Source organism: Hipposideros armiger, unplaced genomic scaffold, assembly GCF_001890085.2.
Source record: "Hipposideros armiger isolate ML-2016 unplaced genomic scaffold, ASM189008v1 scaffold_32, whole genome shotgun sequence".
Lineage (NCBI taxonomy): Eukaryota > Metazoa > Chordata > Mammalia > Chiroptera > Hipposideridae > Hipposideros > Hipposideros armiger.
Window position 1 is genome coordinate 643,177 of NW_017731382.1, and position 16,017 is coordinate 659,193.

Below are 16,017 nucleotides of genomic sequence, written 5' to 3' on the forward strand. Positions count from 1 at the left end.
GGAGGAAGCCGGGGTGCAGACCCTGAACACAGGTGGCCTGGGTTAGAATCTCACTACTGGCTGTGTGACCTTGGGCACGTGGCTTCACCTCTCTGGGCATCAATTTCCTCATCCCCATCCAGAGACAAGCCAAGAGCCCGCCTCCTCGGGGTTCTGTGAGGGCCTGTGAGTTCATGCCTCTCAAAGGGTTGGGCCAGAATCTGGGAGGCCCAGGGACAGACGGTGAGAAACCCCTACTGCTGAGGCTGGACACACAGCGCGCCGCATTTGGAAGTTCCATTTGTACCTGCCCCAGTGGACAAACGAGGACATGGGAGGGGGCAGGGCTGGAGAGGGGGTTGGGCAGGGGCGGTCACAGGCGTTCTGGTCCTCCAGGGGCGGGGTGCCTTCCTTCGCTGCCCCATGCCGAGGGAAGTCTGTGGGGGACTCGGCCCCCCGCGGAGCCCGGGCACTGGGGGAGTGGTCACAGGACCGCGGCCGCCTGGTTCCTGCGGAGCGCGCCCTCGCCTCGCCTCGCCGCAGACCGGTTCTGCTGCACGAAGCAGCCCCTCCCGGGCGCTTCCCAAGGCGCCGGCGGCTCTGCGGGCGGTAACCTTGACCTGCCCGAGGGCGGAGCCCCTGCGGGTCCCCCAGCGCCGCCGGCGGGATCGCAGCTGTGGCCCACAGCGTTGATCGGTCCGGGGACGCCGGGGGTCTGTTCTCCGCGCACCTGGGCCCGAGACCCCCCGCGGCCGCCCCACGGCCACTGCCCACAGCGCGTGGGGTGGGCGGCGCCCCAGGCCTCGGCGGCCCAGGGCTCGCCGGCCTCGAGGAGGTGGGGCGCACTCCCGCCCCGGCCCGACCGGGAGGCAGCCGGACGCGGCTCTGCTCTCCCCAGTAAGGCAGCCTCAGGGCCGGGGCGCCCCGCCGCGCGCCGCCGGTGCGCCGGGAACGGGCGGGTAGGTGCGGGCTGTTTCCTGGACGCCGCACCGGGCGGATGGCGAGGGACCTGCGATTCCCGAACTACGAAGCGGGGCGGCGGCGATGGAGTCAAGCAGCCGTGTGCGGGGCGCCCCGCCCAGCTCCCAGGACCCCTGGGCGCGCGGACCCCGGGCAGGCTGCGGGCAGCCGGGACTGAGGTCGGGGTGCGGGGCGGCGCCTCGTGGTCCGGAGCCAGACCCACGCCGGGACCCTCCAGTCGCGCGCAGTGACCGCGGCCCCCACGCGTGGCTCGAGCACGTTCTCAGCCCCGGGAGGACGAGGGAACCTTGACCCGCGCGGCGCGGGCTGAGCCCAGCCTCCGCGCCCCCTGTCGGCTCCGGGCGGGTCCCGCTCCCTCCGCCCTCCCGCCCTCGCCTTCCCTCCGGCTGCCTCCCTCTCCCCCTCCCTCTAGTCCCCGCCGGCTGGAGACGGGCAGGGCCGGGCGGGGACGCGCCGCGGATCCACAGCCCCGCGCGAGGAGCGGCCGAGCCAGGCCGGGCGGACAGGGCGGCGCGGGGGGCATGAAGTTGGGCGCTCGCGGGCCTCGGAGCGGGGGCGCGGCGGAGACAGCGGCCGCCCGCGTCTAGAGCTCGCTCGTTGCGCCATGGAGCTCGGGGGTCCGGGGGCGCTGCCGCCTCCGCCGCTGGCGCTGCTGCTGCTGCTGGGGGTCGGCCTCCTGCCTGGTAAGTTTCGGGCGCTGGACTGGCCCCCTTTCGCCCGCTTTCAGGGCAGCCCAGGACCTCCGGAGCCAGAGGAGGGGAGGTTCCTGGCTGTGGTCCCAAGCCGCGGGTGTGCGCAGCGGGGCACCCCCGAAACGCAAAGGCTGTCCTGCGGCGTGGCGGAGCCAGGCACGGAAGGAGTTAACGCGCCTGCTAACGCGGGACAGGGGTTTGGGTGGGGTGGGGGCTGCTGTTTCAGCAGCTGGACCCAGAAGCTGCTACTAGGGTTGAGAGAGGCGGGGTTCATCTCACCCTTCCCCTGCCCCCATCAGACCAAATTAACCTGCAGACCCCGTCCACACGCTTGCTCCTGGTTCAGGGGGGATCAGAGGGGGGCCTCTGTGCTTTTCTGCTTCCCCAGGCTCACAGGGACAGAGGGAGTTGCAGTCCGCCCCCGCCCCTCCCCTGGGCAGCACCTTGCTATTCAGGGGACGTGGAGGGAATTGAACCCCCGGCCCCCACTGAGAAGTGGCTACATCTTCCTGGTTGGTCAAAGGGACCAGGGGACAAGGTCGGTGCTCTGGGCTGGGAGTGCAGTGTCAGGGTCCAGGATGGACCCCAGGGGTGTGTGAGCCCTCCTCAGCTCCTGTCTGTGACTCACAGGTGAGCAGGGCAAGCTGAGGAGAGCAGGGAGCAGTCCCCTCATGATGCAGTCACCAGGGGAGGCCTTCAGACCACAGCTCACCCATGGGGCTGGACTGGGTGATGACGGCTCCCCCCACGTCCTCCCCAGTCGGGGGCTGCCCCCAGCCTTCGTGGAGGGCAATCTATGTGTCCATCCAAGAACACAGGATGCTGGGCTGGTTGTCAGGGTCAGCACTTAAAATGTCCCTTAGGCATCAGGGGACGAGAGCGCCTTCTGGGTGATAGATAACTCGATAACTCAGGGTTGCTGGCAGCCACAGGGAGCAGGCTGTCCTCCTTCCAGCTCCCGCCTGGGCCTGCCCCCACTGCCCTCTGCTCCTCACCCTGCACTTAGCCCACCTGGTGCTTTGAGGCAAGGTTCTGGGACTCTGCTGGTCGCTGGAGATACAGCCTCCAACGCAGACTTCGCCGCAGTTGTTGAAACAGCTGTCCATTTCTGTGTGAGATGCAGGGGCTCAGAAGGCCTGAGGGGTCTCAGAGGTCTGGAGAGGCTCCCCTAAGAAAATGACATTTACACCAGGGGTAGCGGGGAACCCGAGGCCTGGAGGGCAGTGTGTGCAAATGTCCTGAGGTGAGAGGCATGTACCAAGAGGAGCTGGAAGGAAGCCAGGTGGCTGAGTGCAGCCTGGAGTGAGGCCGGAGTGAGGCAGCCTGGACAGTACCTGCTCCTGAGCCACATGCCTGCCTGTCCCCCAGCGAGCAGCCACGTGGAGACCCGGGCCCACGCAGAGGAACGGCTGCTGAGGAAACTCTTCTCTGGCTACAACAAGTGGTCCCGGCCTGTGGCCAACATCTCGGATGTGGTCCTTGTCCACTTCGGCCTGTCGATCGCACAGCTCATTGACGTGGTAGGTGTGGGGGTGGGGACTGTGGCGCTCTGGGCCTCGGCTGTCACACATGGCGACAGAGCACCTGTGTCTGGGAGGAGGCCAGCCTTGAGGTGGCCCCAGGGCTGGGGAGCCTGGAGGAGCCGGGAGGACTGCAAGAACGCCTTGGCGGTGGGGCTCCCACGAGAGGCAGGTCCTCTGCATCTCTGCTCCAGGCCCTGCCCTCCCCTCCCCCACGTGGAAAACCAAAGTGCCAGGTTTTCAACAGTGGGTCAGGGATGTCACCTTCAGAAGCAAAGAGCAGAAAACACCCCTGTGGGGTGGGGGCGGCTGTCCAGGCCTGCGTGTGGCTGGGCTGTGGGGCTTCTGTGCTAGCTGTGCACGGGCTGGGGCAGCACGTGACCGGGAGCTGCTCCAGGAGGCCCCGTTACCCCCGGTCTAGAGTGCAGGGTTCAGGTGAGCCCGGACAGGTCTGGGGTGTCCATGCTCTTGGACGGCTGCCCCCCACCCCACAGAGGTGTTTTCTGCTCTTTGCTTCTGAAGGTGACGTTCCTGACCCACTGCTGAAAACCTGGTACTTTGGTTTTCCCTGTGGGGGAGGGGAGGGCAGGGCCTTGAGCTGGGGCACACAGGACCTGCCTCTCGTCCGAACCTGGTTAGGGACCAAGAGAGCTGCTGGGAAGGTGCAGGGGTCCGGCCACCGAGTGGCCACTGCTCTGGAAGTGCTGGGGCACCTAATTGGGGTGGGGGCCCATCCTGTGGGGGGTGATCTGACTGGGTACTGGGTGCACAGCCTGGGGTGGGGGTCCCAAGGACCTTGGCGTGTGGGCTCCAACCTGGCGGGGAGGGGCCACTGGGAGCCTGGCTCACTCACCATGAGGAGGCCCTCGGCCTACTAGGTTTGGAAGGGCTGGAGTTTTCCACACTAGGATCCAACTGCAGGGGGCTGCAGATATCCCCAAATGCCCACCCCATTCCCCTTCCAGGACCCCAACCTCGGATCCACTCTGTGAGGGCTGTAGAGACCCTGGTGTCAAGCTGGTGCCGTCATGGCAACACCTTCCACTGCTTGCCTGTCTCATCTGTGAAATGGGCTGAGCACAGCATGGCCACCTCGGGCCGAGAGAGTGACATCCAGGGGGCTTTGGGAGGTGGGAGGGGCTTTGGTCACCTTCAGAAGGACAGAAGGGCCAGCATGGACCCCGTTAGCAGGGAGACCCGGTTAGTCTGCCCTGTCCTCAGCTGCCCAGGCTTCTGCCAGCAGGCAACCTGGAACAGGGCCTTGGATGGTTCCTACAAAGTGCTCCTGGCTGGGCTGCAGCCAGAAGGCAACGAGAGATGTCCAGGTTTCCTAAACCGCTGGGGTTTGCAAACACGGCTCCAAGTGGCGGTTGGTGGAAGCGGCCACTGGCTGCCTACCTGAGCTCCCTGGGGCTCGCTTCTCACTCCCTGCACTGCCATCTCCCCGGTTTGCCCAGGAGAGGCTGAGATCAGGAGGGAGCACACCAGCTCCAAGACCCCAGGCTCCACGGCAGCACCAGGCAGGGTGGGACCAACTCCCAGGCTGTGCTGTGGCTCTGGGGCCGGCCAAGGACAGGCCCCACACATGCGTGCATGCGTGGTGAGCCGGTCTCACTGGCGTCCTGGGTGCTGGCTGGAGGGCCTGCGGTGTGGCGGGAGGGGCTGCCCCCGCATCTGAGCCCCGCTCTGTGCCTCTGCTGCAGGTTTGTGTCTGGAGGCGAAGGCTTGCGTGTGTGAGCTCACCCTGTGAGGAGCCTGAGGCGTCTGGGTGCTTTCCCGGCCTGGGCTGACTTTGCAAGAATGCACAGGGAGCACTTCGCATGCAGGGCGGGGGTGGCACAGCCGCTGGGGAAGGCCAGGCCCTGTCACCTTGAAAATCCCTGGTGGGGCAGGGAGGTGCTGGGGCCCAGAAGCGGCAGGCTGTCCCCCTACAAGGAGGGGCCCCTGTCCCCACATCCCTGTCTCCTTGGGCCCTGCTATCCTGGGCTTGGTTGCCTCTAGAGACGAGGTGCTCAGTCCCTCTCCATGTTCAACTCTGGCCTGTCCTTGTGGGTGAGGACATTCAGGACCAGAGAGAGATGCGTCCCGTCACCCTGACCGAGGGGGTCACGACCTCCCTTCTCATTTGTGTCCTAGGACGAGAAGAACCAGATGATGACAACAAACGTGTGGGTGAAGCAGGTGAGTGGGAGGGGACATGCCCGCCGCTGCCATCCCCGCCGCCCCTATCCCACACCCCTTCTCAGGTGGTTCTCTCCTCCTGTCTCCCCCAGGAGTGGCATGACTATAAGCTGCGCTGGGACCCTGGCGACTATGAGAATGTGACCTCCATCAGAATCCCCTCTGAGCTCATCTGGCGGCCAGACATCGTCCTGTACAACAAGTGAGCCCCGGGGGGACTTAGTGGACCGAGTGGGCCACCTTGCTCTGAGCTGAGTGCACGCCTCGGATTCCCTGGCACTTATAATGAAGCAGTTGGAAGCACTTAGCTCCCCTGGTCCCGGCCCTCTGGCCACAGCCCCCTGCTCTCCCCACTGCCGGAACCGAAAAGGCTCCTGCTCCAGCCCCTTCCAGGGCCCCAGGGGCTGGGCCTGACCTACAAAACGTTATTTGATTAAGAACGACTGGGTTCCTCTTCAACTTAATTGATTCCAGTAATGGCAGCGAGGATAGCAGCCGCACGTGAAGGAGCGTGGAGATGGTTTTCAGGGATGCATTAGGGGGTCAGCTTGAGGAGGGGAGGGCGGCAGCCCTTCCCCGCTGCCCTGGCAGGCTGTCTGCTCTCTGAAAGCCACCAGGTCTGAACTAGGAGCCCTGAGTCCTCCCGTTCCCCGCCCCCCCACTCCAGAGCCCCCCAGCCTTCCTGGGGTCCATGCTGAGCTCTCCAAACCCCGCCCCCAGGACCTTAGATCCAGAGAACACACATCAGCTTAATGTTCTGGGATCCAGGGGCACATTCATGTTCCAGAGAGAGCTAGAACGTCCCTGGGGAGGACCACACCCCTCCCATGAGCTCTGGGTCCTGTACAGCCTCCAGGCTGCAGCCCAGAGGTGCGGAGGGCCACCACCAAATTCCCTCTCTCTTTCCCCCTGCCAGGACCTGTGGGAGGTAGTGGGGTGGACCCTGTGCCGCGTCCGTCAGGCTAGTCCAATGGGCCAGAGTGGGAGTGACGGAGGATTAAGAAAAGACAAAGAAGTACTTGAAAGCGGGGGCTAGGTGGACAACTGTCTCCTGATGGGAGGGCAGTGACCCAGTCTAGCCGCTTATATAGCCTTGCTTATTGGGGGCAAGGAAGGGGAGGAAATGGCCTTGGGCAGAGGATGTTCCCTGCATCAGCTGCAGGATGTTTGCAATCAATGTTGCAACAAATGTATGGGACCCGGGATGTTTTATCACCAGTGTACCGAAACCACCTCTGTACGCTGAGATGCTGTGTCAGCCCTGCAAAAACACAGCCAGAGTGTGTGCCTTGTACCAGCCTCTCCTTTACAGCTCCGGAAGGTGGTCTTGGTCTCCGGCATGTTCCCCCCTTTTTTGTGTGTGTAAATGCAGCTAATGCGCACCCGTGGCTATTCGGATGAGTTTCCCATGGAGCCCTCGGCCGACTGGGAAGTAATCATGGCCAGCATAGCTAGGAACATGTGATCAGGGGCTGGGGGTTTGTTTGGCGCTGTAACATCTCTGTAGCCCTTCCGGTCAGCTTCTTCACTTGCCCCCAGGTCGGGGGATCGACTTCCCACGTCTGCCTGGCGAGGGATCCTCTTTTCTTCCGTCACTCGCAGGCATTTGAACCTGTTGGTAAGCTTGAACTGCATAGGTTAATTGACTGCCTAAACCAGCGAAGGCACCCGTCCCTGTCAACGTTTCAAAGGAAATGGGGACCAGGTGTTGCTGGTTTCTCCTAGCCGGGTCGCGGCCCCATCGTGCCATTCTGACTTAAATAGTAAATAATCCCCACCTGAGAGGCACGCCTTCCCCATTTCCCAGTCAGCTGGGGCTAAGGCGTCAGTGGAGATGGACTCTACCAAAGAAAGTAAATGGTGCCGTCGGCCCATACATTTGAGTCACTATCCTTAATTCCTTCAACAGTTTGAACTGAAGGGGCTCATGTCATCTGACCACCGGCCCTGGGTTAGCAGGGTCAGGAACCTCAGAGACCAGGAACCACTTGTGAAAGCCAGTAACATCTTCCCCTCGCTCCTCCGCTGCTAGTACAGCTTGCTGGAGAGGAGTGCCCCGCGGCCCCGCGATCTGCAGGAAGGCACAGAAAACCCTTGTTTGAGCCGATCCCCGCCTCCCGCTGTTCCCGTCCCCAATCTATGTGCGGCAGCCGCAGTCCTATGTATATGGTGGATGGCCGCCACGGTGGAGGAGGCGGCCCCGCGATTCCCCGAGTTTCCTTTAATGACATCTTATGCACAAAAGCGCTGAATATGTCTTCCTCTTCCTCCTCCTCCTCTTCACTGGGATCCTCGCCTTCCCTTTGCTCACCCTGCCTTGCCGCTCTTTCTAGCTGTTCTTCCTCTTCAGGGGATAACTGGCCATCCCCTGGCACGGAGGACATACAGTCTAGGTCGCGCGTGGCCAGATTAGTGGGATCCAAGCATTCTTTAATTCATTTCCAGAGAGCGAACGTATACACCGACAAATGTTGAGGCCCCTCCTGGGTGTAGCGCTCCCTCAAGTCTCTTCCAACCTTATGCCAGTTTTGAATATCTACAGTCCCTTCCTCCGGGAACCGGCGGCACGTCTCTTGGACAAATCCCAGGAATTTATCTAATGTTCTGCTGGGCACTTTTTACCCTCTATTTTTTAGCAGTGACTGCAGCACTTGTAAATACAGAGTGCGATCTCAAGATCCTGAATGCCCCATATTAACTTAGCGATTGTACTGCGTTCCACCTACCTCAAAAGTTCTGTACATCAGCTGACGCTTTCCCGTGGAGCGGTCCTCTCGTCTGCGGATTCGGAGTTCACCCGTACTCAGGTCCCTGTTCAGGCGCCATTTGCCGCGTCCAGCGCGGCTATTCGAACGGGCCAGAATGGGGGCGATGGAGGATTAAGAAAAGATAGACAAATACTTGAAAGCGGGAGCTAGGTGGACAACTGTTTCCTGATGGGAGGGCAGTGACCCAGTCTAGCCGCTTATATAGCCTTGCTTATGCGGGGCAAGGAAGGGGAGGAAATGGCCTTGGGCAGAGGATGTTCCCTGAATCAGCTGCAGGATGTTTGCAACCAATGTTGCAACAAATGTATGGGACCCGGGATGTTTTATCACCAGTGTACCGAAACCACCTCTGTACGCCGAGATGCTGTGTCAGCCCTGCAAAAACACAGCCAGAGAGTTTGCCTTGCACCAGCCTCTCCTTTACAGCTCCGGAAGGTGGTCTTGGTCTCTGGCACCCTGCTTCTCTGTGGGGTTGTGGTCAGCGCTGAGGCTGTCTTTGGATGGGGCTGGGCGGTGGGTGAGCACGGACCCTGGGGCTGGTGGCTGGTGCTGGCTGGGCCACAACCACTGAGGAGGCCCCTTTCCAGGCTTTTGGGTGGAGAAGCCCAGACCTGAGGCCCTGGGTGTGGATTCCAACCCCTGGGATGGGTGATCTTCTGGAACATTCCATGGGCTGCCACCAGCTCACACCACTAGCAGGAGCCGCTGATGTCCCCGCAGAATGTTTGCTGAATGGAATGTTTGCTCATTTGTTCTGTGAGCACGTTTGAATTTGTGCCTCCAGGGGGTGAGGCTGGTTTATGGAGAGATGGAGCCGAGGGGAAAGGAGCAGACTGGACGAGGCCATCCTGCGTCCACTCCTCATCTAGGTGGTCTGCATGGAGCCAGCCTGCTGAGAGGAGCGGGCAGCAGCCCAGGAGGGTGCATGGGGGTCAGCGGGTGCCGACTGAGACTTGGAGGCTCGGGCACCTTCAGGTCCAGGCCCCAGCAGGGTGCTGAGTGCCACGCATGGAAGGTCCGAGGGTCCTGGGGTGGCCGCCGTGCCTCCCTGAGCCTGGCCAGGCCCGCTGGGGCCTCCTGTCGGATGTGGCTGCATCACCAGCCCTTGGGGTTGACAATCACAGGGCACAGGGCAGGACCAGCGGGTCTCGGGGCTCCGGGACTAGGCTGTGTGGATGCTGTGGTGGGCATGGGGGGAGGGGTGTGGGAAGACGGTGGTGGGTGCCCCGTGAGGCAGGGGCAGAGCTGAGCGGGCGTGAAAGGCAGCAGAGGGCGGGATGTGGGTGCAGCGAAGAGCGGAGGGTCCCCGCAGCTCCGCGGTGCTGAGACCAGGATGATGTGCACAGCACATGTGGGGGTTCACGCTGCCTCTCCCTGTCTGTGGGCACCCGGGCTTTGTGGGGAAACTGAGGCTGAGAGAGTGGCACAGCTGCAGCCCAGGCTATACCCACCCTGGGTTCAGACTCAGGACCAGGCTGTGCCAGCTGCGGCCGCCGACTCCAGGAGAAGACGAGGGCTCATGGGGTTGTTTTCAGGTATCCCCAAGTTCCCACCCATTGTGTCAATGGGGTACACGCCTCCTGTGTGTGTCCTTGTGGGGCAGCTGAGGGGACATTGCTGTCTGGGAAGCCCGGGGCCAGGGCTGCAGGCTGGGCACTCTGCCCACCGGGAGGGCCTGGGCTGGGCCAAGGGAGAGGCAGGGGCCCTGGAACTGGATGGCCTGAGCTCACGCCCAGCCCTGTCACCTCCCACCTATGTGGCCAGCCTGGTTTTTGCCTCCATGGGTCTGCAGTCCTCACCTGTGCAGGAAGGGGGTCCTTCCTGTCTCTAAGCCACAGGTGGGAGGGCACGGTTAACCGGGAGAAAGTGCTGAGAGTGCTCAGTGTCGCTGGCACCCTGGTCTGGGGCAGAGGAAGGTGGTTGGACAGCCCCAGGGGTGACCTGCAGGGGACAAGGTGTGGTCCTGGGAGGCCTTGCAGAGCTCTGAAGGCTGGAGCAGATGCCAGGGGCCTTGTTCATGTTCGTGTCCTCAGTGTGGCGTGGATGGCCAAGTGGGCAGAGGTCGGTCCCAGGAGGAGTCTGCTCAGAGCTGCTTGGCCAGGACTTCCTTGACCCCCCTGGGCACAAACCTGCTTTGAGAATGGCCACCGAGACCCTCTGATGAGCCACCCCCTCTGCACTAGGCCTGAATCAGGGCCACTCCCCTTACCCAGGGGACAGGCGCGCCCCACCCCCAACACCCTGGTGGCGCCCCTACAGGCTGCCCGGTGGTTCCCAGTGCAGACTAGTTCGTAGCCCTAGGACTGAAAGGGATGAGGCACCACCTGCCCTTTGGGCTTGGAGGTGCAGGGTGCCCGGGAGGAGGCTGAGGACATTGGCCTCAGTCTCTGCCCCAACCCCCAAATAATCACCGTCATCACCAACAAGCTTGTGTGTCACACGTGTGTGTGTCACCCCAGTGTAGGGGAGACTAAGCTGAGGCAGGGAGGCGAGTAACATGCCCAGGGCCAGCAGCACAGCTGTGCCCTGTCCGGTCTCGGGCGAGGCCACTTGCCTTCCTTGGCTCGCCGGTGACGTGGGAATGGCGGGCACACAGGGGCCGGGCGTCAGGGCGGCGTGTCGGCAGGCCTCACCGTCCCTCTCTCTTCCTGCCCAGCGCGGACGGGGACTTTGCGGTCACCCACCTGACCAAGGCCCACCTGTTCCACGACGGGCGGGTGCAGTGGACGCCCCCCGCCATCTACAAGAGCTCCTGCAGCATCGATGTCACTTTCTTCCCCTTCGACCAGCAGAACTGCACCATGAAGTTTGGGTCCTGGACGTACGACAAGGCCAAGATCGACCTGGTGAACATGCACAGCCGCGTGGACCAGCTGGACTTCTGGGAGAGTGGCGAGTGGGTGATCGTGGACGCCGTGGGCACCTACAACACCAGGAAGTACGAGTGCTGCGCCGAGGTCTACCCGGACATCACGTACGCCTTCATCATCCGGCGCCTGCCGCTCTTCTACACGGTCAACCTCATCATCCCCTGCCTGCTCATCTCCTGCCTCACGGTCCTCGTCTTCTACCTGCCGTCCCAGTGCGGCGAGAAGGTGACGCTGTGCATCTCGGTGCTGCTGGCGCTCACCGTCTTCCTGCTGCTCATCACCGAGATCATCCCGTCCACCTCGCTGGTCATCCCGCTCATCGGCGAGTACCTGCTCTTCACCATGATCTTCGTCACGCTGTCCATCGTCATCACCGTCTTCGTGCTCAACGTGCACCATCGCTCCCCGCGCACACACAGCATGCCCGCCTGGGTGCGCCGCGTCTTCCTGGACGCCGTGCCGCGCCTGCTGCTCATGAAGCGGCCGTCGGTGGTGAAGGACAGCTGCCGGCGGCTCATCGAGTCCATGCACATGGCGGCCGACGCCCCGCGCCTCTGGCCTGAGCCCAAGGGGGAGCCCCACCCCGTGAGCAGAGCCCAGAGCTGGGGCCCCTCGCCCAGCCCGTCTTTCTGCGGCCCCCTGGACGAGCCCGTCAAGCCCCAGCCTGCCTACAAGCCGCCCTCAGACCACGTCCCCGCCCTGGAGCCCTCAGAGGCCCAGGAAGCCAGCCCCTGCCCCTCGCCCAGCCCCTCCCGCCCACCCACCGGCTCCGGGGCCCCCGGGCTCGCGAAAGCCCGGTCCCTGAGCGTCCAGCACATGTCCAGCCCCAGCAAAGCAGCGGAGGGCGGCGTCCGGTGCAGGTCTCAGAGCATCCAGTACTGTGTTCCCCGAGACCAGGCTGCCTCTCAGGCCGATGGCCAGATGGACAGCTCCCCCACCTCCCTGAAGGTCCCCCCAGCGGAGCTCCCACCCCCAGACCAGGCCTCTCCGTGTAAATGCAAATGCAAGAAGGAGCCGTCCAGAGGGTCCTCCAACACTGTCCTGAGAGCCCGCAGCACCAAGACCCCACCCCAGCACCTGCCCCTGTCGCCGGCCCTGACGCGGGCAGTTGAGGGTGTCCAGTACATCGCAGACCACCTGAAGGCAGAAGACACAGACTTCTCGGTAAGGCCCCATCCCTGGCTGCACCCCGAGGTGCCCCTGGCCCAGATGGGGCAGGTGGACACTCATGGCTGCCCTCTCCGCGCTGAAGGAGGGAGTGGTCGGCGGAAAAAAACCGGCAACTGGGCCCAGACGCAGGCTGCCAGCTTTGGGGCACGCAGCAGCCCAAGCCCCCACTCTCTGTTCCCTCTTCCCCGAGCCTCCTCCACTTGCGGGGTCCCTGGGGTGGAGCTGGGGTGGGTGATCCAAAGTGGCCATCGGGAGCACATTGTGGGGACACAGGAGCTTGTGGGCAGCAGGGAGAGGCCACTCGCCCCATCTGTGCCCACGGGCCTCCCCTCTGACCTATGGCCTGGAGCACACTCCTCCCTGGCGGGTGCCTGGAGGAACAAGGGGTGTCTGGGCCCTGGACTGGGGCGAAGGGCTGAAAAGAGCCTGATGGGCCTGGTGGGAGGAGCGGAGGGGGCGTCTGGAACACAGCTCTGGCCCTCCTGCCGGCCCCCGAGCTGGGGAGACGGGGCGCAGTCTGGGTGGGGCTGCTCCCCGAGTCCTGGACTCTGCTGGCTGTGTCTCAGGGCACACGTGAGGGCGGGTCCAGGCTGACGGTGGGCCCCCAGCTCAGAGCACGGGTGAGGGCGGGAGGACAGGGCCTCCGGGGTGGCGGGGGAGGGCCGCCTCCCCCCCATCAGTTATTCGCTGCTCTCCTGGGACCCTGTCAGCTTCCTCCGCCCCCAGGGGTGCTGGTGCTCGGGTGCTCCTGGGCCTGAGATGCACACACTCCCCTGACCGTCTCGTCTGCTCCTCCGCGTCCTCTCTGCCTCCTCTGAAGGGGCCACAGCCTCCTGGGGTCTCGGCTGAGCTGGTTTATCAGACCTGTGACCCCTGGAGGCCGATTATCCCGGTGGCCGAGTGAGCCCCGGAAAGGAAGCGGGGCTCCCACATAGGGACCCCCAAGAAGTGAGTGAGTCAGTCTCCCGGGCGCCCCACTGCATCCTAAGAAGCTGTGAAGCCATTCTGGAGGCTTCCGGAAAGCTCTGTGTGGGAGCAGCCCGCTGTGGGATAGCGTTTTGCCACCAGCTCATGAAACAAGCCATCTCTGGACTGGCGCCCGGTGTGAGCTGCCCTGAGGGCTGGCGAGCGTGGGCGGCGGCGGCAGGGGTGTGATCAGAACCGTTCCGGTGGGATGGCATGCAGGTCAGGTGCCGTGTCCCCACCGCCTGGCTCCACGGCCAGGCCTGCATCTGGTTCTGGAGGCTGGTGGTGTTGGGCAGCAGTGGTGTTTCATCCTCGGGATGGGGACACGCAGGGGGCGGATGAAAGACAGTGGGGACAGCGAGGCCTCAGGGAACAGCGGGAGCTCGGTGGACTCTTTATTTATAAGTGACCCTGTTGGCGCTCAGGGCTCCTGGGAATAAACAGGCCGTTTGGGTTTGATTGAAACCATCAGGACGCCTCTGGTGACTTTAAAAAGCAGACAGAACATGGCGAGGGACCCGCAGAAGGGAGGCTGAGCCCTGCCCCTGTCCCAGGCCTCGCAGACCCTCAGGCCAGCCGGCCGGGCCCTCGACTGCTGCTTCTCCCGTCACTTGGGCACTGACAGGACCCGCTGTGGCCCCGCCAGGCCCCCGAGCCTCTGCTCCTGGGGTCACCCCGGGAGGTGTCGCTCCTGCTTCAGGCCAGGGGGAGCCCGGGCTGGGGTCTGCTCCTCCTCCTAGCCACTCTGTGCCTCACTGTCCCCATCTCTACATGGGACAGAATTGCCACCTTCTTCAAGTGAGCGACCGCAGGCGCTGTGCTCAGCATGCTTCATGCGTGTCCGTGCCCACGGCCTGCCCTCTGGCCTCACGTCTGGACGCCCCCAGCCCAGGCCCCCCCGACTCTGCTTGCAGCGCCCAGGGCTGCGCTGCCTCTTGTGTGTGTCCCTTGTCCTCAAGGGGCTTCAGGGACAGAGCTGGGGGCCCCGCTGACCTGTGAGGGGCCATGTGGGCAGCCGGCCCCTGAGCGCCCACCCCAGGGCAGGGACGGCAGGAGTGCTTGCACGCCGTCCAGCATGGGGCCCCTGGGACTCTGCTTATAGGTCAGGCCCTGTCACCCAGGGTGCTCCTGGTCCTTGTCCTGCACGGCCAGCGGGTGTGGGCACCCCCTCTCCGAGCCTCACTTGCTCCATCTGCACAATGGGGTGTACTCTGTGATCTCCATGGTGCACCTCCCACCTTTAGCAAACCGAGAGCCAGTTTCACCGTGAAGCAGCTAGACCCTGGTGTTCCTCCAATGGCAGCCCCGTCTACCCCTGGGGGCCAGATACCCTGCCCGGCAGGTGACATGGGGCACAGTGCCAAACCCTCGCCTCCCATGGCGGCTGTGACGTTGGCCCCGAGAGGCGCTGGCCCTTCTGCAGCCCAGTGTCCCTGAGCCCAGATGTCAGCTGGACAGGCCACGTCCCTCCTTGTTACGTCAGTACAGGTGTGCCCGTGACCCTGGTGACCTTGGTGGCCAAGATAGGAAGCAGAGAACCTGCCACACAAAGCACCACATTCTAGAAGGTTCCTGCTGCCTGCGCGGCCCCGGGCGGTGGGCGGGAGTGACGTGTCTGTGTTGCAGGTGAAGGAAGACTGGAAGTACGTCGCCATGGTCATCGACCGCATCTTCCTCTGGGTGTTTGTCATCGTCTGCCTGCTGGGCACCGTGGGTCTCTTCCTGCCGCCCTGGCTGGCCGGCATGATCTAGTGGCCGGGCTGGCAGGGCCCTGGCACCGCAGGACACCGGCAGCGTCGTGGGCCTGCGTCTGTTCTCCAGGGTCATGCCGTTTGCCAGACTGTCCCCGCCCTGTTCTGTCTACTATAAGAGGGACTTGGGCGGCCAGGGCGTCAGCCCCCTGGGACCTGCCCCAGGGCGTCCAGTGGCGGCAAAGGGGCTGGGCTGGTAACGGCGTGTTCTTACCTGCAGGACGGTGCCACTGCCTGAGTCTTAATAAAGTTTATTGGGAGCATGGCCACGTGTTGGCTTTCCTGTCCAGGACGCGTCTGACCGCTCTCAGCAGAGGTCCCAGCAGTCCCCATGTGCTGGGACCACGCCCTGTGTCCCTCTCAGCCCCAAATGCCCACCTTCCTGCCCTCTCTGTGGGATCCTGGAGGCCTGGCCACCCCTCCTCGGGGTGTCGGGTCTACCTGGGTCCTCTGCCAGCTTTTTGACACACGGGAAGCTCATTTGCCTGGCTGGGTCCAAGCAGGGATGTATTGATTTGCTTTGTTTCACTAAATTAGTGAAAACCCAAGTTTGTGTCCAAGGAGCCTTGGGGAGTGGAACTGCTAGACCTGGTTCTGCTTGGAGGAGAATTAGGGGCAGGCCCCCCACAAGGGAGGGACCCCCCCAGGCTCCAGGAATCTAGGCATCTACCTTCCAGGGGTGCTGGGGTGTCTTGCACAAGCACTTCGCAGGGACCCCAGGTCCCCATGGGCACTGGTAGTTTGTGAGGGGCCTGGAGCAGTGTCTAGGACCCGGGCTCCGGGCTCCCTATCCATGCTGTCCACCACACCTCCCTGTGGGCTCCCCCTCTGTGCACAGCCCCCCAAGACCCACTCTGGGGCGTACACATGAGCAGGGGCTTCCCTGACACTGGCCATGGTGAGGCTGGAGGTCCCAGAAAACAGCTCACCCAGGGCCTCCTCTGGGACCCTCTGGAGTGTGGTCCCTTGGGGGGACCCTCCTGTGGGCCTCCTGCCCTTGGACTTGTCCTCCGGGGACCAGCAGAGCCCAGGAGCCTCTGTCATATTGGATGCAAGGGTCATCCTGCCCAGAGGTGGGGAAGGCCTGAGGACAATGGTCCTGGGGGCCCAGTGTCATCTCCCCAAGGCAGAGGACTGGG

General features: G+C 63.6%; 1 protein-coding gene across 3 annotated transcripts; it reads left to right on the forward strand.

The window, feature by feature from the left end:
- The first annotated feature begins 696 nt into the window (after positions 1-696).
- On the forward strand, positions 697-15,143 carry CHRNA4 (cholinergic receptor nicotinic alpha 4 subunit). Of its 3 annotated transcripts, XM_019637245.1 has the most exons (6): positions 697-1,643; positions 3,021-3,172; positions 5,309-5,353; positions 5,446-5,555; positions 10,778-12,155; positions 14,754-15,143. In XM_019637245.1, exons 1-6 carry the CDS (start codon positions 1,565-1,567, stop codon positions 14,877-14,879), a joined length of 1,890 nt encoding a protein of 629 aa, XP_019492790.1. In that variant the 5' UTR covers positions 697-1,564; the 3' UTR covers positions 14,880-15,143. The 3 variants fall into 3 exon arrangements, with proteins under 3 accessions (XP_019492790.1, XP_019492791.1, XP_019492792.1); XM_019637246.1 differs by lacking the exons at positions 697-1,643; positions 3,021-3,172; positions 5,309-5,353 and having other exon boundaries at positions 5,464-5,555; positions 10,914-12,155; XM_019637247.1 differs by lacking the exons at positions 697-1,643; positions 3,021-3,172; positions 5,309-5,353; positions 5,446-5,555 and adding an exon at positions 6,918-6,971 and having other exon boundaries at positions 10,914-12,155.
- Positions 15,144-16,017: the final 874 nt, after the last annotated feature.